This window comes from Dasypus novemcinctus, chromosome 23, assembly GCF_030445035.2.
Source record: "Dasypus novemcinctus isolate mDasNov1 chromosome 23, mDasNov1.1.hap2, whole genome shotgun sequence".
Classification (NCBI taxonomy): Eukaryota; Metazoa; Chordata; class Mammalia; order Cingulata; family Dasypodidae; genus Dasypus; species Dasypus novemcinctus.
Window position 1 is genome coordinate 40,415,536 of NC_080695.1, and position 25,855 is coordinate 40,441,390.

At 35.6% G+C, this 25,855-nt stretch overlaps 1 protein-coding gene across 1 annotated transcript in view; it reads right to left on the reverse strand.

Moving 5' to 3' along the window:
- The window catches only part of LOC101435857 (phospholipid-transporting ATPase ABCA3-like), a 198,874-nt gene that overhangs the window by 45,603 nt on the left and 127,416 nt on the right, over positions 1-25,855 (reverse strand). Inside the window, exons 10-12 of the mRNA XM_071211469.1 lie at positions 23,481-23,685; positions 16,682-16,904; positions 2,523-2,590 (exon numbers count right to left, since the gene is read on the reverse strand). Coding sequence (XP_071067570.1) covers positions 2,523-2,590; positions 16,682-16,904; positions 23,481-23,685 — 496 coding nt within the window. The remainder of the gene's footprint in view (positions 1-2,522; positions 2,591-16,681; positions 16,905-23,480; positions 23,686-25,855) is intronic.

The window sequence follows — 25,855 nt, forward strand, 5'->3', positions numbered from 1 at the left end:
TAGTAATGTCCCCCTTTCATTCCTGATTTTACTTATTTGCATCTTCTTTTTCACTTTATTAATTTAGCTAAGGGTTTGTAGATTTTATTGATCTTCTCAAAGAACCAGCTTTTGGTTTTGTTGATTCATTTTTTTTGTTTGTTTGTTCTCAATTTCATTTATTTCTGCTCTAATCTTTGTTATTTCTTTTCTTCTTCTTGCATTGGAATTAGTTTGCAGTTCTTTTTCTAGTTCCTCATGGTGTACAGTTAGATCTTTGATATGAACTCTTTCTTCCTTTTTAATATGGGCTATATATTTCCCTCTCAGTAATGCCTTTGCTGCATCCCATAGATTTATGTTTTTAAAAATTGTTTTAATTAATTAATTTTTTTTATTTTTAAAGAACCTTTAGATACATAAATATTACATAAAAAATATAAGGAATTTCCATATGCCCCACTCCTTCGCCCTCCCACACTTTCCCACATCAACAGCATCCTTCATTAGTATGATACATTTGTTATAATTGATAAACACATATTGAAGCTTTGCTACTAACTATGGATTATAGGTTACATTATAGTTTACACTCTGTCCTGCACAATATTGTAGATTATGATAAAATAAACAATGACCTGTATCAGTCACTGCAATGTCATGCAGGACAACTCCAATGTCCCCAAAATGACCCATATTATACCTATTCTTCCCTCTCCCATCCCTCAGAACTGCTGGTGACCACTGCCTTTATATCAATGGTAAGAGTTCTTCCATTGGTAGAATAATATTAAGTATATGGTAGAATAATTATAAGTCTACTTTAGTCCATTGTTCATTCCCCAGTGATTTGGGGATGGTAATGTCCACTCTGCATCTAATTGAGAGGGAGTTTAGATCCCATGGGGCAGATGGATGGAAATATCTTGCTTGCAGTTGCAGACACTCTGTTCCTTGGGATGGTTGCTGTCCATCATCATCTCCTTACTAGCTGTCCTGGGTGAGTCCGGTGAACTGGAGAGTAGGTGTTGCAACTCTGCTGAAATTCAGGGCTCAACTGGCACATGGATAGATCAAAGATTTAAGTCTCTGGTTTTGATAAGTTGTGTTCTCATTTTCATTCCTTTCCAGATATTTCCTAATTTCTCTTGCAATTTTTTTGATCCACTGATTATGTAAGAGTGTGATGTTTAGTCTCCATATATTTGCAAATTTTCCCATTTCTCACCAATTATTTTCTTCCAGCTTCATCCCATTATGATCAGAGAAGGTGCTTTGTATAATTCTAATCTTTTTTAAATTTATAGAGACACGTTTTGTGACACAGATTTAATTTATCCTGGAGTAATATCCATGAACACTGGAGAAGAATTATATCCTGCTGTATATGTCTGTTGGGTCAGCAGTGAGCTGTGTCCCTGCCTTGCACTGTTCCTGGGGAAGTGGACCCCTGCAGGCCTCTCAGTCCATAGCCACTCACTAGGGAACAGAGGACCCAAAGCTGTCTGTCCCAGGAGTGAGGGTTGGGCACTAGCTGCAGTTGAAGCCCAAGTTACTCACAGCTCCTCCCTGCAGTGTCTCCTTCTCTTCACTTTGCTTTTTTGAAGATGCTGCCTAGGACTTCCCTTGTCTTCAGAGCTCCAGAACAGATTCTACTTATCCTCTAGCTGTTCTTCTGGGAAAGAAGTGAGCCCTGAGACTATCTAATCCTTTGTCTTCCCAAAAGTCTGTGGAAAGATTTTCAATTATAAATCCAGTTTGTTTAATTGATCCACAATTACTTTATTCAGTTTTGGTAACTTGTCTTTCAAATAACTTTTCTATTACATGTAAGTAATATTCCCTTACTATCTTTTAAAATCTGTAGTGCCTGAAGTCATTATTTTCCTTCTTTTATTCCTGATAGTAGTAAGTTGTGTCTTCTCTCTTTTTTTTCTTGGATAGCCTAGCTAGAGTTCTTTCAATCTTATTGCTCTTTTCAAAGATTAGCTTTTCTCTCTTTGATATTCTCTTGGTTTTCTCTTTTCTGTTTCTTTTATTCCTTCTTTCTGATTACTTTGGTTTTAACATGCTTTTCTTTTCTGGTTTCTTGTAGTAGAAAACAGTCTATTGGATTTATATATTCATTCTTTACTAACATAATCATTTAATGGTATACAATTGTCTCTAAGCACTTTAACTGTATTACAAGAATTTTGATGTTTTAACTTTCAATTCAAATTATTTTCTAATTTACTTGTGATTTCTTTCTTGGCCCATGTAGTTTATATTATTTTGAAGTATGTTATATAGTTTTCAGATATTTTGGGGTGTTTTTCAGAATCTGTTATTGATTTTTTAAAATTCTGGTTTTAGTAATTAGGGAAAGAAACATATGGCTTCTTTGGCATATCATTAAAGTATTTTACATTCTTATTTATTCTGTAAGGTGCTTTGACTATATTTAATGTGCTAGGCTTGGAAAATACACATTATCATAATCATGTCATGACTTTCATGTCGCTAGGTTTTATATAGAATTGCTCTCCTCTCAATCTCTCTACCTGAACCCCTCCACTGAAGTTTATTGGGATGAATGCCTGAATTCTGTGCTGCTTCAAGAAACCATTGGCTATTGTAATATACAGGATATGGGTTAAACTTTCACTAAATGCTGTTCTCTTTCCCCATTTTTCTATCCACACTAATAAGACAATACTGAAGAACTGACAGTTGGTACAGAGTCACTATAAAGGATTCCTAAGGTAGAATGCTTATACCTTCCACTTTGCTGAATTACTCTCAGTTCTCTTGTTTCATTTCTGGTTTCCCCCTACATTTTAGTATTCTTCACAACTCAGATAAGTACTTCCAACCTTTGATTACTTATTTAACAAATATTTGTGTATCTATTGTGTTCTAGACACCATATTAGACAATAGGAAATTTAGAGGTAATTCAACACCTTCCCTCAAATAATTAGTTTATTATGAAAGAGAAGTGGCAGAAGAATAAATACAACACAATTATAATATAAATCCTCCCCATGGAACTTCTTTCCCATAAAGAAAAATTCATTATACATATAAGCTTTGAATCTTAGCTCAAATTTGTACAAGCTATGCAACATAGGGCAAGTTATTTAATTTTGTGTAAGCTTTAAAATGAGTTAAAAATGAGGATAACTCATGATGAGTTGCAGTGAAAATTCAAAATCATGTAGGAAACCTATTCACATGTAGTAAATAATTAACTAGGAGTAGCTCTAATGAGCCTTGGAGAGTCCCAAATACTCACTTGCTTTAGTACACTCCTGCAAGGCAAAATTGCCTCCTAAGGTGGAACACAATTTCCTTAACTCTTGCACATCATAGTATTTGCTGACACTCATCCCAAGGTTATAAATTGGTATTAGAAGGAATGAATTAAGTACGAAGATTTGGGTAGGACTTTTGTCTGTGATTAAAAAGATAACAATTAGTATGCTGTATATGAAATGAACTATACCCATACAACAAAAAAATCTCCCCAGGTTCACCAAATTAAACTGAGAAAATTACAGAGCCATAATATTATCCTCATAAAACTCTGAAATCTTGCCAATAAGTATGCTTCTCCTGGTAGTATAGTTTGATAATTATAGCCCTTCAGAAAAATCTTTTGGGGGAAGTGGATATCCATATTGTCTGTTTTCCTGTCACCTGATGTGAACAAGAAACCATTTCCTCTCTTTTTGTTGTCTTCCCACCCCCACAGTCCTCTTTTTATTTTGCATGTCCACTATCAGGAAGAATGACACTACCTATTCAATTGTATTATAACTCTTATAGAAATTAATGATTAGAGTTATATATTGGGGATACAATACTACTGGGTTTTGCATTTACCCATTTAGTTGCCTTTATGAACATCTTCATTTCTTTGCACTAATCCAAGCTACCCTCTCCTTTCTTTTCCTTTTTAATCTATAAAGCTTCCTTTAACAATTCTTGTAGGGCAGGCCTTTTAGTCACAAATTCAGTTTCTGTTTATCTGTGCATGTTTTAAACTCTCATTTTTGAAGCATGGTTTTGCCAGATAAACAATTTTTGGCTGGCTGTTTTTTTAGTACCTTAAGTATATCATACCACTGCCTTCTTACCACCATGATTTCTGATGAGAAATCCATACTTAGTTCTATTGAGGATAACTTGTAAGTGACGAATCACTTTTCCCTTGTTTTTAGAATTCTATCTTTGTCATTCTGATTAGTATGTATCTTCAAATTGATCTATGAGGGTTTGTTTATTCTGTTTGGGGTATGTAATGCTTCTTGGACATGTATATTTATGTCTTTCATAAGAGTTGGGATATTTTTGGCCATTATAGCCTCAACTATTATTTCTGCCCCTTTTCTCTTATTTTCTTCTGGGATTCCCATGATATGTGTGTATGTTTACTGCTGCCACTCAAGTCCCTGAGACAATGTTCAATTTTTTCTATTCTTTTCTCTATCTGTTTCTCTGACTGTATGATTTCAATTGTCCTGTCTTCTAGTTTACTGATTCTTTCTTCTGCTTGTTCAAATCTACTATCGTATATCTGTAGTGTATTTTTCAATCTCCATTACTGTGGCTTCCATCTCTACAGTTTGTTTCTTTTCAACTTTAAATTTTTTCTTTTTGCTCACACATATCCTTAGTATACTTTAGCTCTATATTCATCATTAATTTCTTCCTTTTTTCTTCCCTTCATCTCCTTGAATTGATTTAGGAGATTTGTTTGATTAGTTCTTACAAATTCTGTGTCTTCTCTGAAGATTTAATTTGTTCCCTTGACTGATCCATATCTTCTTGTTTCCTAGGATGGCATGTAACTTTTTGCTGATATCTAGGCATCTGATTATTTTGATGTGCTAACTATGAAGGTCAGTTTCTCCCTCTTGCCTAGGATTTTATTGTATAGTGGATGTGTTAAGGATTTTCTCTACACTGGTTCAACTTATACAGAACCATTAGACTAGCTCATGTTTAATTGTTCAGATTTTCTCAGGTTTTCTGCACCTGAATTTTGCCCTGGATATATGGTACAACTTTTAAGACTGTCTTTTTTGTGCAATGGTTTTACCTGCAGGAGAAGGCTTCCTTTCAGGAGGCCTGATCTGTTCTGTTTCCTTTTGTACATAATTTTCTCCCAGCTCCCATGATTTGTTTAACTTCTCTCCCTCACTCAGTGCCCCCCCCTTTTTAAAGATTTATTTTATTTATTTATCCCCCCCTGCCACTTGCTTGCTGTCTGCTCTCTGTGTCCATTCACTGCATTCTTCTATGTCTGCTTGTCTCCCTTTGTTGCATCATCTTGCTGTACCAGCTCTCTGCAGGCATGAGTGCCCCTTTTTTATTTCATGCCACAGTTCTGGGACCCAACTAACCTTAGAGCAGTTCAGTCCCCCTCTTCTTTTTTATTTTTTCTGTAAGGCTTTCTTCCATCTGGCTACTTCCCTATTAAGGTATCCCATCCTGGGGAGTCAGACTGGGTCAATTAATAAAGGTTTGCTTTCTCATTTAGGTATTCCAGGAATCAGAGACTGGGCTGGGTATGTGCACCTCTTGCCAAAAGTCATGCCATGGCATCTTTTATTTCCTGGGGGATTTTTTGTATGTATGCACTAGTCTGTCACTGTGTTCCACCCTGGGTCTCTACAGTTTGGGAACCTGTGCCTAGATATGTATGGAGTTCTAAGGTGCTGCTGTGAGTGACTCTATGGTATATATCTGTGGCAGGAGGTACCTGGGCTGTGCTGCCTATATGTGACTCTTAAGCAGTGCATGACTGAGTGAGGGGGCAGGGTTTGGAATAGCAGGTCTGATCTGTAGATTTCCTACCTTTTCTTTTTCTTTTTCTTCGATTATGCATTTGTGGAGTCCTTTTCCATTCTCTATTGTGCCTCAAAATTCCAAGCAAGTGGAATTTGTCCTTTTATTAGTTGTTTCTGAGAGGAGACTTTTTCAGGGGATGTCTTAGGTCACCTGCCTTTTGTTGACAACATCACCTGGCCAATTGATTTTTGACAAGGGGTGCTGAGTCCACTTAATGGGGAAATAATAGTCTCTTTAACAAATGACACTGGGGAAACTGGATATTCATATGCTAAGGAAAGGAGAGGGGCTTTTACCTCACACCATACACAAATATTAACTCAAAATCAAAGACCTAAATATAAGAACCATAACTATAAAACTTCTGTAAGAAAACATAGGGAAGCAGCTTCAGGACCTAATGTTTGGAAATAGTTTCTCAGATTTTACACCAAAACATGAGGAATACAAGGAAAATCAAAGTTAAAGACTTTCATGCATAAAGGACTTTATCATGAAAGTAAAAGATATACTACAGAATGGGAGAAAATATTTGGAAACCACATATCTGGTATGAGTTTAATGTACAGAGTATATGAAGAAATCCTACAAATCAACAATAAAAAGAAAAAATACAATTTTAAAATGTGCAAAAAACTTGAATACATATTTCTCCAAAGAAGATATACAAATGACCAATAGCACATGAAAAGATATGTAACATCATTAGCCATTAGGAAAATGCAAATCTAAACCACAGTGTGATAAACCATTCCATATCCACTAGAATGACTACTGTTTATAAAGCAGAAAATTACAAGTGTTGGAGAGGATATGTAGAAATAGGAACACTTGTTAATTGTTGATGGAAATGTAAAATGGTGCAGCCACTGGGGGAATCAGTTTGGTGGTTCCTCAGATAGTTAAGTATATTATTACCATATGAGCCAACAATCCCATTTCTAGGCATATTGAAGAATTGAAAGCAGGAACTTGAATAGATATTTGAAAACTGATGTTCTTAGCAATGTAACTCACAATAGGCAAAATTTGGAACCAATTCCAAAATCCATGAACAGATTAATGGATAAACAAAATGTGGCATATACACTAAATGGAATATTATTTAGTCACAAAAAGGAATTAAGTTCTGATACATACAACGTGGATGAACTTTGAAGACATTATGTTCATTGAAACAAGTCAGACATAAAAAGACAAATATTGTAGGCTATCACTTATATGAAATATTAAATTATGCAAATTCATAGTCAGAAATTAAGATACAGTTACCAGGGTCTGGATTTGGGGCAGTGAATAGGGAGCTAATATTTAGTTGGTACAGAGTTTCTAGTTAGGGTGATGGAAACATTTTGTTAGTTGCTGGTTGTGATCGTAGCACAATATTGTGAATATAATTAATAACACTGAATTATATATTTGAAAATGGTTAAAAAGGGAAATATTAGGTTTTGTATGTTAAGATAACAAAAATTTAAAAAAAAACAAAAAAAACATCAAACTGTAGAACACAAACAGTGAACCCTAAAGAAAATAACGGACAACGGTTAATAGTATAATTATAATATTGTTTCATATATTGTAGCAAAAATACCACACTAATGCAAAGGATTAATAATAGGGAAAATAATGTTCATATGAGGTGAGTATATGGTTCCTCTGTACTTTTTGCATAAACCTACAACTTCTCTGAAAAATTTGAAAAGATAAAGTCCAAGCAGTCAAAATAAAAGCAAAACCATTCTTACAAATACTATAGAAAAAAAAAAGTCACTAACAATGTACCATTGATAAGACCTGGGTCTGGAGAGTTTTTCCTGGGGAATATTTTGATTACAAATTCAACTTCTTTTATACATAGGGCAACAATGTTCAGTTTCCCCATTTCACTGTGAGTCAATTAGGGCATGTTGCATGTTTTAAAGAATATAACCATTTCATCTAAGTCATTGAATTTCTTGGCATAAAGTGGTCCATGATGCCAATTTATTTATTTTGCCATATTTGGAGGATCTGTAGTGATGTCCCCTCTTTCATCCTTGACATGAGTTATTTGTGTTCTCTTTGTCCTTCTTGCTCAGCCTAGCACAGGCTTTAACAATTCTGTTAATATTTTCAAGGAACTAACTTCTTAATCCTTTCTTCTTTCCTAATATAAGAACTTAAAGGTAAATTTACCAGAAGTTGTGATGCTGGATTTTAATTATCATTAAATTCAAATTATTTTCCAATTTGTCATATATTCTACTTTGATACATGGGCTATTTAGAAATAAAATTCTACTTTCCCAACATGTGAAAGTTTTAAAATATCTTATTGTTTCTGTTTTCTAATTTATTTCCATTTTTTTTCCAAAAAATATACTGTATAGAATTTAAGGGTATTTACAGTTTTTTGCTATTAACTTAAAACACAGACTATTTTGTATCTGGATGAAGACTCCATGTACAATGAAAATGAAGGTGTATTTTGAAGTTGTTGGATCTAGTGCTCTATAAATGTCAATTACCCTAAGGCAATCTATAGCACAGCTTAGATAATTCTCTGTCCTTACTGAAATTTTTGTCTTGAAGGTCAATTATTTTAAAAAAACAGTTGTTAATATCTCCAACTATTGATTGTGAAGTTCTATCCACCTCTAGTTTAAAGCTGTGTTATGAGGATCATACAAATTTATGATTATAATGTCTTTTTGATGGATTTTCCCTTTCACCATTATGAAATGTCCAGTAGTGGTGAGATCTAATTGATGTGATAGAGTCACTCCAGGTTTCTTAAGCTTACTTTTGCATGTGATTTTTTTCTCATTCTTTAATTTTTATCTGCTTTTAAAGCTCATCTTTTGGGTCTTTTAAAAAGAAAATCTCATGCAACGATCTCTGCCTTTTAATTGGTATGATTAAATAATTTATATTTAATGTAATTGTTGATATATTTGGATTTATTTCCAACGTTTTGCTGTTTCTTTTCTATTTGTCCTATCTGTTATTTGTTCATATAACCCTTCTATCTTAAATTACTTAGATTAATTAAATAGCCTAGGTGTGGTTCTCTTTATATTTATCCTGACTGGTTTTCACTGAGCATCTTGAAATTGTAATTTAATATTTTATAAAGTCTGGGAATTTTGAAGCCATATGTCTTCAAATATTTTTATCATTCATTCTCTTTCCCTCTCTTTTTGAGACTCTAGGTATATGTAACTTTTAATTTGGCATACAGATTCTTTGCATATTTTTTGCCTCTATGATAGTACGTAGGGACTTGTGGTGATAGACAGGGGTTTACAAGGATGGTGGGTATGACTGTAAAAAGTCAACATGAGGGATCCTTGTGATGATGCAACTGTTCAGTACGCTTGATTGAGGTACTGGATACATAAAAATAAATGTGATAAAATTGCATAGAAGTAAACACATACAACTCCACACCCACAAGTAAAACTTGGAAAATCTGAATAAGATTGGTGGAGTGCATTAATATGTATATCTGGTTTGTGATAGTACACTAAAGTTTTACAAAATACTACCTTTGAATAAATTGTATCTAGGATCTCTTGGTGTTATCTCTTACAACTGCATGTGGATCAATAAAAATGTCTTAACAATGGAATTTTTTGGTATATTTGGATGAATTTGATTTGTTAAAGGTCTCTGCATCTATGTTCATGAAGGATACCAGGAATTTTCTTTCCTTGTGATCTTTGCCTTGTTTTCGTATTTATGGTATTACTAGTCTCAAAATGATTTGGAAAGTGTCCCATCCTCCTCTATTTTAAAAAGTGTTTAGGTAGATTATATCATTTATTTTTCAAAAGTTGATAGAATTCACCAGAGAACCAATCTAGGTTTGCTTGGTGGGAAGGTTTTTAATTTGTAATTCAGTTACTTTGTCATGTGATAATTCAGGTGTCCTAATTTTTCTTGAGTCTGATTTAGTGATTTGTGTCTTTCCAGGAATTTATCCATTTTATCTAGATTGTTAATATTATTGGCATTACATTGTTGCTTATTTCTTTATTTTTATTTTCCTATCTGTAGCATCTTCAGTGATGTACTCTTTGCATTCATGATATTGAAATATCTTTGTCTCTCTTTTTATTTCCTTTGTCACTATAGATAGTTACCATGGTTTATCAATTTATTGGTATTTAAAAGAACAAATTTTAGGTTTTATTGAGTTTTTCCTATTCTTTGCCCATTTTCTGTCTCTTGATTTCTACTGCTGTCTTCATTATTTCTTTCTTTTACTTACTTTTGGTTCAATGAACTTTTCTTTTTTCTAATTTAATAGAAGCTTAGTTCATTGATTTTAAACATTTCTTCTTTTTGTAATATAATTTAAAGCTAACATTTTTGAAGCACTACATTAGCTGCATCTTACAAATTTTGGTATGTTGTGCTTTCATTTTCTGTCAGTGAAAAATATTTTCTAATTTTCTTTGTGATTTCATTTTTGGCAATGGGTCATTTAGAAGAATATTGTTTAGTTTCCATATATTTGGGGACTTTCCAAATGCCTATTTCTATTTTAATTCTATTTTGGTCAGAGGCATAATTTGTATGATTTCAATCCCTTTAATTTTATTGACTTGTTTTATGTTTTAGCACCTGATCTATCTTTATACATTGTATATATGAATTTGAAAAGAATGTGTAATCTGTAGATGTTGAGTGAGATTTCTATTGATGCCAATTATATTTATTTACTTAATATATTCATGTTTTTTATATCCTTTCTGATTTTCTGCCTGTCTTATTAATTACTGAGAGAAAAGTATTAAAATCTCCAGTTTTCTATTTTTCCTTTCAGCTCTATCAGTTTTTGCTTCATGTCATATTCTGTCTATTGTTGGGTGCACATGGATTTAGGATTATGTCCTTCTTGATGAGCTGATCTTTTCAGCCTTATGAATTGTCATTCTTGATCCTCGGTAGTATTATTTGTTTTGAAGTCTACTTTATCTCTTTATCTCATATTAATATAAACCATTCCCACTTACATAATTTTACGGTTTGAACATTATAAATTTTCCCAACTTTTACTTTTAACCTGTTTGTCTTTTTTTTATGAGTTTCTTGTACACAGCATATAGTGAGGTCTTTCATTTTTATTCAGTCTGATATGCTCTTTTATTTGGAGCAGCTAAACCTTTTATATTTTATGTAATTATTGATTAGGTTTTATTTAGAGCTACTAGATTGCTATTTGTTTCCTATTTGTACAATATGATCTTTCTTCTTTTGCCTTTTTTCTGCCTCCTTTTGCATTTATTGAGGATATTTTAGAATTCCATTCTATCTCCATTGGATTAATTATACCGTTCTTTTTTTTTTTTGGTTTGCTTCAGTAGGTTTACAATATGCATTTTTAACTGTGTACCATTGAGCCTAAAGATCAACCAGAGGTGAAAGATAGGTTCTTTTCAGGCCTTTTATCTACATTTGTCCTGCCCTGTGCAAGAACATGGCTTTCTAAATTCCCTATTATAAGTGGGAGTCTTTCAAAGTCCTAATTACTCAAAATAACCCCCTCCCCAGCTTTTCCTTCCAGGCTGTCTGCAGGTCTGTTACGTGCTACAACTGTAATCTTTGCCCAAGGCAGTAGCTTGAACCTTTCAATTTCAATACTTTTGCCTTTCAATGTTTTGGAGGGACAACTTCCATCTTCCTGTAGCTGCTTCTTTGCCCTGAGAGAGTTTCAAGTTAGGTGGAACAAAAGCAAGCCCCTTATGTTAGTCCTTCAAAAAACTCTAAAAGAGTTCAAGAAAACAATCACAATTCTTTTGAAGCAAGTTCTTTGTTCACTTTAGAACCAGAAACCCACACCCAGAAGGCTGCTTCAACACCACCTCAGGGATGGGGCAAAGGTAAATTAAAAGGGCCACTAGGCTATCCTACTGAGGCAGATTAGTATAGGGAAAAGAAGGAAGACCCAGGCAGATCTGGCAGAAAACATGGCTGTGAGACTTGTGGTCATGAAGCCACATCCAGAAATCCCCTGCGGAAAAGGCTGCTGCCAAGAGTAAAGGTGGAAAGACCCCACGAAACCCTGGCCACGAGAATCCCATTTGGAATAAGAATCCCATATGAAACAAGGATCCCATTTTGAATGAGAATTCCATTCAGGGTTGAGGGGAAGATCCAGATACTTTTAAAAGGCCTAACCTGGGCTCCCACTTGTGGGAATCATACTGTAGCATGCCTGCAGTCCATGCCTTTGATCTTGTACTTTCCTCATTTTCTTGTTTCTTAATAAACTCTTTATTCCTTTGCCTAGTCTATGCATGTCCTTAAATTCTTTTATGTGACATAAGCCAAGAACCTAGAAGCCCAGAACCTAGAGACTTCCACCAGCATATTTGGGGAACCCAGCCGAAGATGAGAAGAAAAGTAATGCTCCCCAACTCCTACCAAGGACTAGTAGTCTAGACTTTTTAATTAAAGCCTATCTGTGTCCTCTTTTGTTTTATTAGGGAAGCCCTGAGATTACCTCTGGTAATCCTGTCCCTGTAAGCCACAGAACAGTCTCTGCCTTTTAATGTGCCTCTTAATGTTGGGTGTAACTATCCCTGGGAGTAGCCATGAGATGGCTATCTCCTAAGAACTCTGCAAAGTAAGCAAAAGAAAGGTCCCTAACCTTTCCTAGCAGGAAAGCCCAGCTTGGAAGCTTTGGGCTGGGAACTGGACCCAAACATCTAACAAGACCTCTAAGGCTCTGGGGATGCACAGACATAAAGCTCCTGATCCCCAGAACATGAGAACAGTGAGCAGGGTTTCTGACCTCCAGGATGCAGGCTCAGTGAGCAAGCCAGTCAACCAGGTCTAGCAGTGGGATGCCACCAAGACTGATGAACATGTTTATCCTCTAGGATAATGGGCAGCTTCTAATGAGAATAATCTGCCTACTGATGGTCTGATAAGGAGGAAGTTAATCTTTTCCTGCCACACCACGTGGCCACAGTACAGCCAGGAGTGGCCTTTGCATGGGACGCTGAATTCCAGTTAAACCTGTATGAGAGAGAGGACAGATTTGAAGGCCAGAGACAATGTGGTCATGTCTCCTTAAAGAGATGAGGAAATGTACTACCAAACCAATCAGTTATAAACTCGGAAATTACTCAGAAGCAGAACCTAGAAACCCAGCCAGTCTGCACTGAATAGCCACAGAAAGCTGAAGAACTTTCCTTGCCGCGCACCCCAAACTTCCATTAACTCCCTTTTAGAATAACAATAGAGATCACACCACCAGGATGGAGATGGTAAGGAGAAACGGGTGCAGGGTCCAGGACAGGCTCACCTTTTAACTGCCACCACAAAAGGCACTCGTCACCTCAGGGTTACCCCAATTCAGGATCCAGTCAGCAGGAACCTGGCCCCAAGCTGCCTCACCCTGTGGACTGCAGGGGCCTTGCCCCATTGCAAGACAAAAAGGGCCTGCAGCCACCTGTGAACCATCAACCAGGAGGCCTCGGGTGACCCTTGATGTGGTAGGTAAGAATATTAATTTCTTAATTAACATGGGAGGCACTCCAGACCTCTCCAACCTCAGTAGTGCCTAATAAGGGGAGTGAGTGGGGAATCAAAGCTCTGAAGTAAAGGAAAATGTTGTAAAGTATATTTTAAAGCACTGGGAACAATTTGGTTATAAGATAATAATTAAAGAAATTCTTATGCAAAACTGCATGGTCACAGTATGGATTAATTAGAAATAGCCTTCAAAAAGATCATTGAAATATTATTTTACAGTTAAACTTATTTTGTAAGAGAAAGAAAATTATAAGTAATATTAATGAGATGTGTGTTTCTGTTTCTAACTCTCTATTTGTGTCTATTTGTTCAGTGTATATATTCATACATTGGGATGGTAATATCAAATTAACAAATGAAAATTCTTAAAAGAGCTCTATTCAAATTGTTAAAAATTAAATATGTCCTTGTATATATAAATAAACATTCCTTGAGCCCAAATTAGGCTAAGTAGGATGGAAAGTTCATATAGAAATCTGAATTTAGAAACTATTGGGAAGGGGAAAAAGTTTTTCCTAAGCTCTTTGACCTATTCAGCAGCCCCTTCCCCACCCCAGTGCTTTCTCTTTGTGGGAACTATGGAGTAAGGGCAAGGTGTGATAGATTAAACTCTATCTTCTAGGCTAGGGATTAAAAATCATAGTTTGTCCTGTAATTCCCCAATTTAAACCTTTTAACAGCCTTAAAATGAAGGTGGCTAATAATCCAATTGTCAAATTTCAGTAAGTAAAGGAAAAGTCCTTGAAAGCTATGGAAAGATCTTTTCTAAATTATGATTAAAACAAATTAAACAATTATAATTATTTGAGAACCTAGCAGCCAGTATCTGTATGCTATTAAAGTTATTCACAATTTTAGAATTTTATTGAAGAAAAGAGGTTCTAGCTGCCTGTGAAGGAAGGAAAAAAGAATATCCTTGCATAAACTATAATGGTTTCAATTTTATTTAGCTTGGGTGTTATTTCCCTAGGTTTACTGAATACTGATTAAATAAATTAGCGTTATATGTATTAAATCTTTAAGATAAAAATTGTGAGTTCATGGTTAATGAGATATGGATCTGTCCTGAAGTGAAATGGCTGTTCTTTGCAGAACAGAACGAGGAATGTAAGACAGGACTTTTAAATGGATTGAGGTAGATTTCATTGGTTGCTAATTTTAATTTAATATGCATATTTAAATGTGGGGTGACTAGTCTAGGTGGTTATGGTTGATTATAGGAAGTTTGTAAAACATTGTCTAATCTGGAGTATTAATACTTAAATGGCTAATTCCAGGAAGCCATTATTGAATTGCAACCTAAATTCATTTTGATAACAAAAAGCAGCTTCATAACAGAAGAACCTGTCAGAAGCCACCTCAATAACTTTAAATGCATTTGCTAGTGAGGCTTTGGACCCACCGCTGGTAGTGCAAGGAAGTTCTGTTCCTTCTCAGCCCTTGGGCAGCCCTGACCTTCCTTGGGTGCCCCAAGGCTGTTTGCTTGCAAGGGCAGAATAATTATTTAATGGTCTTTTAATGTCTGCTTTAACTGTGAAACTCCCTAGCAGTGGCCAAAGAATAAGACCGCTTCCTAAGAACTCTGTAAGAATAGGCCAAAAAAAGGTTTCAAGCCAGCCCCTTTTTCAGGAAAAATCATGTATGCAATTTGGTTGCTTTGGTCTAGAACCTGGGTCCAAACATCTCCCAAGATCTAGTTTGACTTAAGGACCCCGATAGCATGGCTTTAGTTTCTCAGCAGCAGCTCCAAACGTCTCCCAAGGCCTACATGTCCCTGAGCAGTCTGCGTCCCCCAACTTAGAAGGACAAGTGACGTTATTTTGGGAACTTCAGTTTGGAGGCTAGCTGCAAATGTCCCCCAAGACAAGAGGCTTGGGTGCTTCGGTTTGGAGGGTAAAAGTTTAATCAGACTCAGAGTCTGGGGTGCCAGATCGGCTGACAAACTCTTCTCTATTTTGTCCTAGAAAAATGGACATGCAGCCTCTAGCATACCAGACCTTGCCCACTGAAGGGTTGAGAAAGATGAAACTGATCTTCTGTAACACCTCATGGCCACAGTATGGCCTTGAAAATATAACAGAATGGGGAAAATATGATCATTTAGTGGGGCAGAGAGAGGAAGAATCTATCAATATTTTTAATAAATATATATATAAGAAGACTGTGGTAGGCAGAACAGTGGCCCCTCAAAGATGTCCATGTCTTAATGCATGGAATCTGTGTTTATTTTACCTTACATGACAAAAGGAATTTTGCAAACATTATTAAGGTTAAGGACCTTGAGGTGGAGAGAGTACCCTGCATTATTCAGGTGAACTCAATCTAATTACATGACTCCTTGAAGGTGGAAGAATGAGGCAGAAGAGTGGGTCAGAGAAATAAAATATGACAATTCAATCTATTGTTTATGACCTTGAAGTTGAAGTAAGTGCACCATGAGCCAAGGAATACAATCAGGTCTACAACTTCAAGGAATTGAATATGCCAATAATCCAAATAAGCAAAAACACAGATCCTTCCCTAAAGCCTCCAAAAAGGGACACAGCCCTATGGACACCTTGATTTTAGACCATTGAGACCCTTGTCAGACTTCTTACCTACAGAGCTGTAAGATAATGGATTTGTGGTCATTTTCTAGGGCAGCAACAGTAAACTAATACAGAAACTAATCAACAGTCATATGACCAGTTCAGGGAATGAGCACCAGAGCATAACTCCTCCTACGTGTTTTTTGGTCTGCTATTCAGGGATCAGCCTTTTCTCATATGACATAATATTCTCCACCAAAGAGATACAACAAGGAGTATTAAAGTCACTCCTCAGCTAATTCAGGGAATCTTTTGTGGGAAGCCATGGACTAAGGTCAGGATATGGATAGGAGACCTGTTCTCCTGTGTCTTTATGAGACCAAACATGTATGAATTACTTAACATAGATCAAATTAATGTCATGGGGTGATTCAACAAAGGAGTGTCAGCGTCTGTCTTTTAATGAAATCCCATTTGTGATAACTGCCAATCTAATCAATCACTCCTTAAATCTCATAATCAGAGGAGGAAAATGAAAAGATAAATATTCTGCAAATTCTAGGCAAACAAAGCCTAGGAGCAAAGGGGTTGGTTTAGTGTAATGTTAGTAGGATATTTTGTTTTATAAAACACCCAATTTAATACCTATTAATATTAGTGACACATAATAAAAAATTAAGTGACAACTAGCATATGTTTTTCCCAGAAACCTAGAACATAACTTTGTAATATTCTTATCATTAAGCCCATTCCTCCTTATTTATTAACAGGAATCCCTGGGGAAAGGGAGATTTTGTGGAGCCCTTACCATTAATTTCACTTAAAACCATATCGATTATTATACAGAAAAAGCCTGAACAGAAGTTCAACAGGATGAGCTTGATGTAGGCACTGGTACTACTAGAAAACAGGAAACTTAACAGGTACATGAAAGGAATGACAGACCAGCCAAACAGCATGAAGATAATCATTGTGTCCAGAAAGTGGTAATTCTCGATCATTACATTCAAATTGCATAACACGAACACCACCTAAGACAGAGAGAGTACAGAGGCAGTGTCAAAATATGAGTCTCTTCCACATCTTCCTCATCCGTGAGCAGACAATTCTACTTCCTTCTCTTGTTCTTTTTCCTATTTAGAATGGTTTTCTTTTGTTCTCCTTGATCAACATCAAAATGCTTTCTTTCTCTTACTTCCCTGCCCCACCCCCAATCCCTTATAAATCCATTCTCCATATTTTCGAAATGAGATTACCCATTGGGAAAACTATTTTTCTAAATATTTTCTTTCTGGCATCTGTAAGCTGTGATACTCACCTACCTTTCACTGCTCTCCATTTTTAGATTCTGCCTGTTGGCGCTACTCTGCTCTCCCACCCCTCCTCCCCCATCTCAGTCAGGCAGGTTAACAGTTGAAAAGCACACAAGGAACCCCAAGCTATAGGGGCTCTAAGTAAGGAAAGAGAGAACCTATAGAGCTGTTAAGAAAAATAAATTTCCAGATATCTACATCTTATTAGTTATTAATTGTACTTTCTCCCAGTACTCCAGGATTGTCTATTTTGAGCTCTTAAATGATTATGTAGCAGGATCTTGAGGAATGTACAGCAGGGTTAAGCTGAGAATAACAACGATGTGATTGATAGCTGAGGCTCTCACTGGAGTACATAAAGCAACAAAGAAATGAGTATAAATTAGGTAAAAATATTTTGGTGCTTTGGATATTGCTTTGTTTCTGTCACAGGAGACTTTCAGCCTCAAGAGTAATGGAATAAATGCATCTAGCCACCCAGAGAGAGGTTAGGTTGACCTAGACAGTTTTCTGCTGTAAGGATTATAATGTTTAGGGATTCCACCAATTATAGCCATTTTGGGATAGGAAGAGTCAGAATTATAAAAACGTAGATTTCCCCCAAATTAATTTATAAACAAAAGCACGTATAAACTATTTTAGATGAATCTTTTAAATCTCTTTTTGAAATAGAACACACATTCAGAAATGTACAAAATATAGATGTACAGATCAATGGATTATCACAGAAATGAACATTGTGTTTAAAGTACCACACAAGTCAAGAAACAACACATGTAATACCCCAATGCCCCTCAAGGCACAAAACCTTTATCTCCTGTAAAGTTATCCACTATCCTCATTTCTAAAATAATCACCTTCCTTCATTTCTTTATGGCTTTAACTAAACCTTCTCTAAGCATTACCTATATTATACTATAAATAAATATATAACTATACATAATATAAATATAATAAATAGAATGGTATAGTATGCATTTCTTTGTACCTGGCTTCTTTTGCTCAGCATTATATTTGTGAGATCCATTTATACTGTTACCTAGAGTGGTAATTAATTTTCATTGCTCTTTAGTATTCTAGTGTATTATTATATTTATTTATTATAGTTTGATTAACATTTTGGTGGTTTCCAGAGTTTATTATTATGAATAACCTTCTTAAAAACATCCTTATTCATGCTTCTTGCTAAAAATGTACTTGCTTTTCCATTGAGTATGCATATACCAAGATAGTCTATCTGGTCACGAATCTTCAAATTTGAAGAAAATGTCAATGTTTTCTAAAGTGATTGGGCCAATTTGCAGTTCCACCAGTAGTAAGGACAGTTCCAAATGCTTTACATTCTCACCAACATTTTATATTTTAGTCTTCTTAGGTTTAGCCATTTCTGGTGGGTATGTGGGTGTATGTATTCGTTTCCTATGGCTACTCTTAACAAATCACCACAAACTTACTGGCTTAACATAACACAAATATATTATCTTACAGTTGTGGAGATCAAAAGTCTGAAATGGTTCTCCTGGAGGCTCTAGTGTGATAATGATTGTTTTGCATTGATTCTATAAACCAAACTATGGGAAATTATCTCTTTACAAGATTGAGTCTTCCAATTCACAACATAAACATGAATTTAGGTCTTCTTTAATTCATTTCAATAATGTTTTATAATTTGGAGCCCATCAAAGGGTGAATTGTATACCCCAGAAAAAATATATATTATTAATGTTATCCTTTTTTTTTAAAGCATGGTTTTGACTTACACAGTTGGTAGGTTTTGTTTATTTATTTATTTATTTATTTCTCTCTCCTCCCCTCCCCCACCCCAGTTGTCTGTTCTCTTGTTCATTTGCTGCTTGTTCTTCTTTTTGTGTGCTTTCTGTTGTTATCAGCAGCACAGAAATCTCTGTCTCTTTGCTGTTGTGTCATCTTGCTGCGTCAGCTCTCCGTGTATGTGGCACCATTCCTTGGCAGGCTGAACTTCTTTCACGCTGGGCGGCTCTCCTTATGGGGCGCACTCCTTGCACGTGGGACTTCCCTACGTGGGGGACACCCCTGTGTGCCGCGGCACTCCTTGCGTGCATCAGCACTGCATGTGGGCCAGGTCCACGTGGATCAAGGAGGCCCGGGGTTTGAACCACGGACCTCCCATGTGATAGACAGACATCCTATCCATGGGGCCAAATCCACTTCCCTATTAATGTTATCTTAATGTTGTAAATGGGACCTTTTAAAGATGGTATTTTTAGTTAAGGTTTGGCCAATTAAATCAATTTGGGCTTTTAATTTGGATTACCGGAGTCCTTTGTAAACGGAACAAAAAATCAGACCTAGAGAAAGAAAGTCACAGGAACAATCAGAAGAAGAAAGTCAATGGAATCTGGAAGAGAAAGAAGACATCACCACGTAAATTGCCATGTGACAGAAAAATAAAGGACCCAAGGATTGCCTGCAGCTAGCCTCAAAATCCCAGTCTTTGAATACAAAATATCACCTTGCTGATACCTCAGTTTTGGACTTCTAGCTTCAAAACAGTCAGCCAATAAATTCCCATGGTTTAAGCCAACCCATTGCATGGTATTTGTTTTAGCAGCTGGGAAACTAAATGTATGGAATGTTACCTTAACCCACTACTTAAAGTGCTAGTACTGCTTAACCAATTGACCATTTCTAATAATTTATCTTAAACATTAAAAAATTTTTGATATGAACAATCCTATCATCTGAGAATAAAAAAAGTATTATTCCTTTGTTTCAAACTTCTACATTTTATTTTATTTATTTATTTATTTTTGCCTTACAACACTGGACAGGAATTCCAGCCCAGTGCTAAACCGAAGTGAGGATTTCAAGTATACTGCTCTAGTTCTAAATATCAAAGATAATGTTTTCAATATCTCACCATTAAATGTGATATTTTCCTTAGTTTCTTTGTAAAATTGTAAACATCCTTATCAGACAAAGGGCATGTTTTCTCTTCTTTTTTAAGCATTAAGTTTTCTGTGAGTGGATGTGGAATTTTATTCTTTTTGTCTATCTAAAGTTGATTGTATGATTTTTCTTCATTACTTTATCAATGTCACAAATTACAAAAAAATTATAACCTGTTAAATCAACTTTACATTGCAGAATAAATCAAACTTGCTTATATTATCCTTTTTTATGTAGTATTAACTTGATAATGTATTTTTAAGGGTTTTGTATCATGTTCATGATACTAGCCAGTAATTTTCTTGTCTTTGTAATATCCTTATCAGATTTTTTAAATCAAAGTAAGGTTTGCATTAAAAATGAGTCAATAACTATTTTCTTCAATTCTCAGGAAATGCTTGTTAAAAATTAGTATCATATGTACCTTAACTATTTGATAGAACTCTCAAGTAAAGCCGTCTTAACCTTGGATTTAATGTCTCTAAGAAATACTAGCACTAATTAGATTTTCTCCTTTTTGTGTTTATTGGTTTTTCCAATTTTCAAAAATCTTGATTTTCAATTATAGTTTGGGTATCTAGATACCTTTTTCCATTATTTTCCAAACAATTACATTATGTTTAGGAGAAACCCCTTGTGTGGTTTCTGTCTTTAAAATATGGTAATAAGTTAACCCCATCTAACCCTAACAGGAAAGATAAGAGAGAATCCTGAGAAAACTTCCCTCAAAGTGCTTCTTGGCAAAGGAAACAGTAGACACTAACGAATTTGGAATTAAAGTGGCTGAAACACAGCTTTCACTCAGCATAATTCCTGATTGGATTAGCATGATTAGCCACTACTTACCTAAAAGAGGAATGTTTTAAGCCTCCCTGGGGGATAAAAATATACTTTATAACATTCAATATCAATATCTAGAACTCAGTGAAATTACAAGGCATGCCAAAAGACCCCATGCCCCAAAACTCAGAGATATTAAAAAGAAAAATACAACTACAAGGGACCCAGATATGAACTTACTCATAAGAATAGTAAAATAACTATGATCAATATGTTTAAGAAAATAGAAAGGTGGCACACATAGGTTTACAGATGAAGAATTTCACAATATAATTTCAATTTCTGAAAGGAATTAACTGCAAATTCTATATCTAAAAAACACAAATCTGAAAATAAGAACTTATTAGATGGGTGTAACAGGAGAGGTGACACCACAGAAGATAAGATCAGTGAATTGGAAAAAAGGACAATAGAAAATATCCAAATAAATGCACAATGAAAAGAATCAATGGAATGTACAGAACATAGTGTTAGAGACATGTTGGAACACAGTGAAAGGAAACAATATACATATAATTGGAGTCAGAGATCAAGAGGAGAAAAAAGACGAAGCAGATGAAAGGAAGAGAAAATGATTAAGAAACTTTCCAAACTAGTAACAGGCAACAACTCTCAGATTCAGGAAGTTCTGAACACCCAACCAGGAAAAATGCAATTAAATCTAGGCTCAATATAGTAATAATGGTGAAAATCTAAGTCAAATGGAAAGTCTTAAAAGAAATTAATGGGAAAAAAAGACATTACTTTCAAAGGAGTAACAAAAAGACTAATAGTTGATTTCTCAATGGAAATGATGGAAGCCAGAAGAAAATGGAATGAGAGCATTAAAGTGGGGGGGGGGGAGGGAGAATATGCAGCAAAATATCTTTCAAAAGAGAAAGCAAATGAAGGAATGTTCACACAAACAAAATATGAAAGTTTTTTTTTTTTATCATAAAACATGCCATAAAAGAAATAATGAAAAGTATTCAAGCAGAATGGAAAAGACTTTGTGGGTAAATATAAATGAATACTGACAGTAAAAACAACAATAACAGCTTGTGATTTTAATATATATATGGAATGAAAATACTTGATCAAATTAATGCAAAAAGTGAGAGGAGAGCAATTGGAATGCAAAGGTCTTAAGGTCTAAGAACTGTCAGGGAAGTGGTAAAAACAATAATTTGCACAGTCTTCCATTCTGCTTAGAAATTAAATCTTAAGTTTTTAGAAAAGCCCTTCATACAGAGGTGATTTTGGAAATTAGAAAATATTTGGAAATGAATGATAATGAGTAATTGATAAATTAAACCTTTGGGATGCTGTTAAAGCAATATAGATGATTAGAAGATTTAGGGGTATTTGTTTTAATTTCTTTACAGATTGGCTCCAGTGCTGCACTGCATAAATATGTACATGGGGAAGGGGGAGAGAAAGTACTAGTAGAGAATGGGAGAGGGAGATCATGGACCCAGATGCAACACATGCATTAGTTCCCCAGTATCTGTGATGATAGATGTGATTAGTGACCCTCACAGTGTTAGTGGTTTTCCTTTGTACTGCTAACTGGCTGCCTGGTAAACTGTGAACAGAAGAGAATGTCATTGAGCTCCTTAACCACATTCCTGCATGTGGCAACAGAGAGAACAGCATGCTGCTCTCTACCTTGGAGATCTGTATACATAAGCTTCACCACCTACCATTCCCAACCTTTAATCTCTCTTCTAACTGGTAGGATCTCAGCTTTCCCTAAGAACTACAAGTTACAACTTCCCAATCCTAGAGCTCCATGAATAATGATCAGAGTTTTCTAACAGCTATCGGAGCTCAATGCAACTCATTTCAGGGAAGGAAATGGGTTTATTTTAACTTTCAAAGCAGTATCTCATTTACTCTTCCCATGATATAGGCTGTGGAAGAGAAGGTACCAGATATAGAAAAGAAGAGGAAAGTAACAAGCATAGACAGGCCAAAAATTTTCTTCTGACTGCTTATTAGAGAGTCTTTATCTGTTATCTTCATTCCAAAAGTATGTATATGCACACACACACACACAGTCAAATTGTCCATGGCACAAAACTTTAAAAAATCCCTTGAAAGAAATTAGAGAAGCTGAGCATGAGTATCAATTGAAAATTAGTGAACACAACAGATGAGAAGATAAAGAATCACTGGGAGCAGAATAAAAAATATTTTTAAACATTTGTCTTTGTTTAGTATGGGGCTGGCCATCGAATTTGACAAGTTATAGCTCTTTCACATTTTAACAGCTTTGGGGCCAGTACACATTGGTGAGCAAACAAGTCAGAAGTCAGTTCAAGAGACATATTTCTGTTTCAGCAGATAAGAACATTTTATTTAAAAGAAGGAATATAAAGGAGAATAATTTAACTAAGACATCCACGAGGTATTCTCTAGCATAATGAGACCAAGTATTTTCATTTGTCTTGAGAGATTTCTATTAAATTAATATTATCAAAACAGAATTTTTCTGGTGAGAACAGAAGGGGACTGAGCCCTTAAGACATTTTATCTAACACTCACCATTAGTAAGCAGCAGGCAATGAAGAAGACGGCAAAATCCCACAACAGAGCAGAGACCCAGAAATTAGTGGCATACACCCCACTCACAAACTGGAGATGCTTCGCCTTAGTGATTCTTTCAGACACAGTTAGGAGACAAAAGCTACTGACCAAAATACTCATGCCAAAAAACAAAGTCACGGCTACCTGGACTCCAACTAGTTGTCTATAAAAGAGTGAATAATGGGGACATGTCAGTAAAACAACAATGTGGAATTTCTAACAGTGGTTATTTTATTAATACTGTGATCAGATAGGGAAATATACATGTACTTAAAGCATAAAGCTTATTATCAATAAAAATTATGCATACCTTGTGTTTTGTCTAGTAATAGTAGTCCGCTGAGGCTGAGGTTTGTTTGAGACTGTAATGGAAGAATCGGGGCCAGAAAGTGTCTTAAAAATAATATTGTCCAATATTGCCAGGGCTAATGATGGTGAATGGTATGCCTCATTGTTGAACCAAAAGGTAATATTCTTTCTGTCTCCTATAACCTCAATGGAAAATGCAACAATGCATGAGTAAATACATTTTTCATTTTTCAGCAAGTAATCCTCCAGGTCACCTGGAATGAGGAAAAATTTGGGTCATGGGGTCAGCATGTAATACAGATCACATAATATGTATTTAGGCAATGAGATACCCAACAATTTTACTTCTCTGATATTGTTTCCCTTTCTAGTCTCACAATATCTCTGACATACATTTATCAGTAACTTCAAACAATCTCTCCTTTCACTAACCCACACAAACCTCACATCTCTCAGCACAATTTCACTGAGAAAATATAGTTCCCCTCTAAAAACTGTCAGTCTCAAAACTTATTTGTAATGCAACCCTATAACAAGCCATGAACCAAGTACAATCAATAAAACTTTTTCCAGCCAAAAATACCCTTAATTTGTAACAATTTCCACTTCTAGTTATGACAGATTAGTTTACAGAACACCAAACGTCTTGCTAAGAAAAAAAATACAAAAACTAGAAAGGCTGAACACAAAATAAATGTTTGAAGTAATAAAAGAATTTTCAAGGCAACAAGGATTGGAAGGGCAGAGAACTGAGAGAAAAAGGAAATTCACAGAGGGGAAGTCCAACATTCTACAGTGTTTTTCTCTTCCATACAGTTACAGAAACATAAGCAAAACAGGTGAAGAGGTTAAGAAGTAAAGCAGAAAGTTGCATAGACAGCTACAGTTAAAAAGCTCTTTCTGAAATTTCATGTAGCTGGCAGACGAAACTAGGATTTTCATGTCTATCCAGGTAGTTACAATATAAAGATCCAAGATCAAGAGTGTGCCGTTCATGGAGCTGAGTCTTATACTCTCTATCCAGGGATTGGAAAACTATGGCCCATCCAACCTTAGGCCTGTCTTGTTATAGCCCCTAAATTAACAAAGATTTTTACATTTTTATTGGGTGAAGAATAAGAAAAAGAAGGACTAGGAGCTAAAAAAAAAGCTAAAAAAAGTAGGGGGAGAAGGAAACGGAAATAGAGGGGGAAAAGAATATGTGACAGAGACTACAGGTGCACTCGAAGCATGAAATATTTACTATATAGCCTTATGCAGAAAATATTTGCTGACTTCTGCCTTAGGGGCTGAAAAGAAATTGAGGATTCTGCTCTATGTTGCTTTCCCCCTCAAAAGCATTTGCCGATTGCTAAGAGGCACAGGTGAAAGTTGAATAAACTGAAACCAAAATGATCCTTAAGAGACTGGGAGGTTAAGCAGAGAAGTCTCTACCAGGGAGACAAAAATTAGCATTCAGGGCTCACCTAGAGCAAGAAGGTCTGCTAGACTTTCAATTGATATTTCTGCAGTGCTACACCCTAAGAATAAGAGTGAAAAAGAAAAAAAACAAACAAACACCTAAACAGACCAGGTCTTACAACGACTAACTCAGCATTGTAACTGCTCAGTGCATTCTTTCATTACAAAGTGATCTGTCCTTAACATAACCAGATGCTTAAAGTTAAAATAAAATATCTTCCTCTCAGGAGGATGGTAAAATTATCTACAGTAATTTGAACACAATATTAAGAATTCAAGAAAAATTACCAGAAATACTAATAAATGGGAGCAAAACATACCAACAGGTGATCCAGATACTTGGGGGTTAAAATAACTGTAATTAGTATGTTAGAAAAAGTCCACAAGATAATGAAAGTCAGACTCAGCCGGTGGCTGCGCGTGGGACAGGTAGGCGGCCACCGCTGTCCCAAAACCAGCTTCCACGGTGGTGGCGGCTCCTTGCCTGGGCTTGCGTTCCGGGAGCTGGATTGTGGCCCTGAGTGGTGAGGGCACAGCAGGAAGCCACAAGTACCGGGGAATGA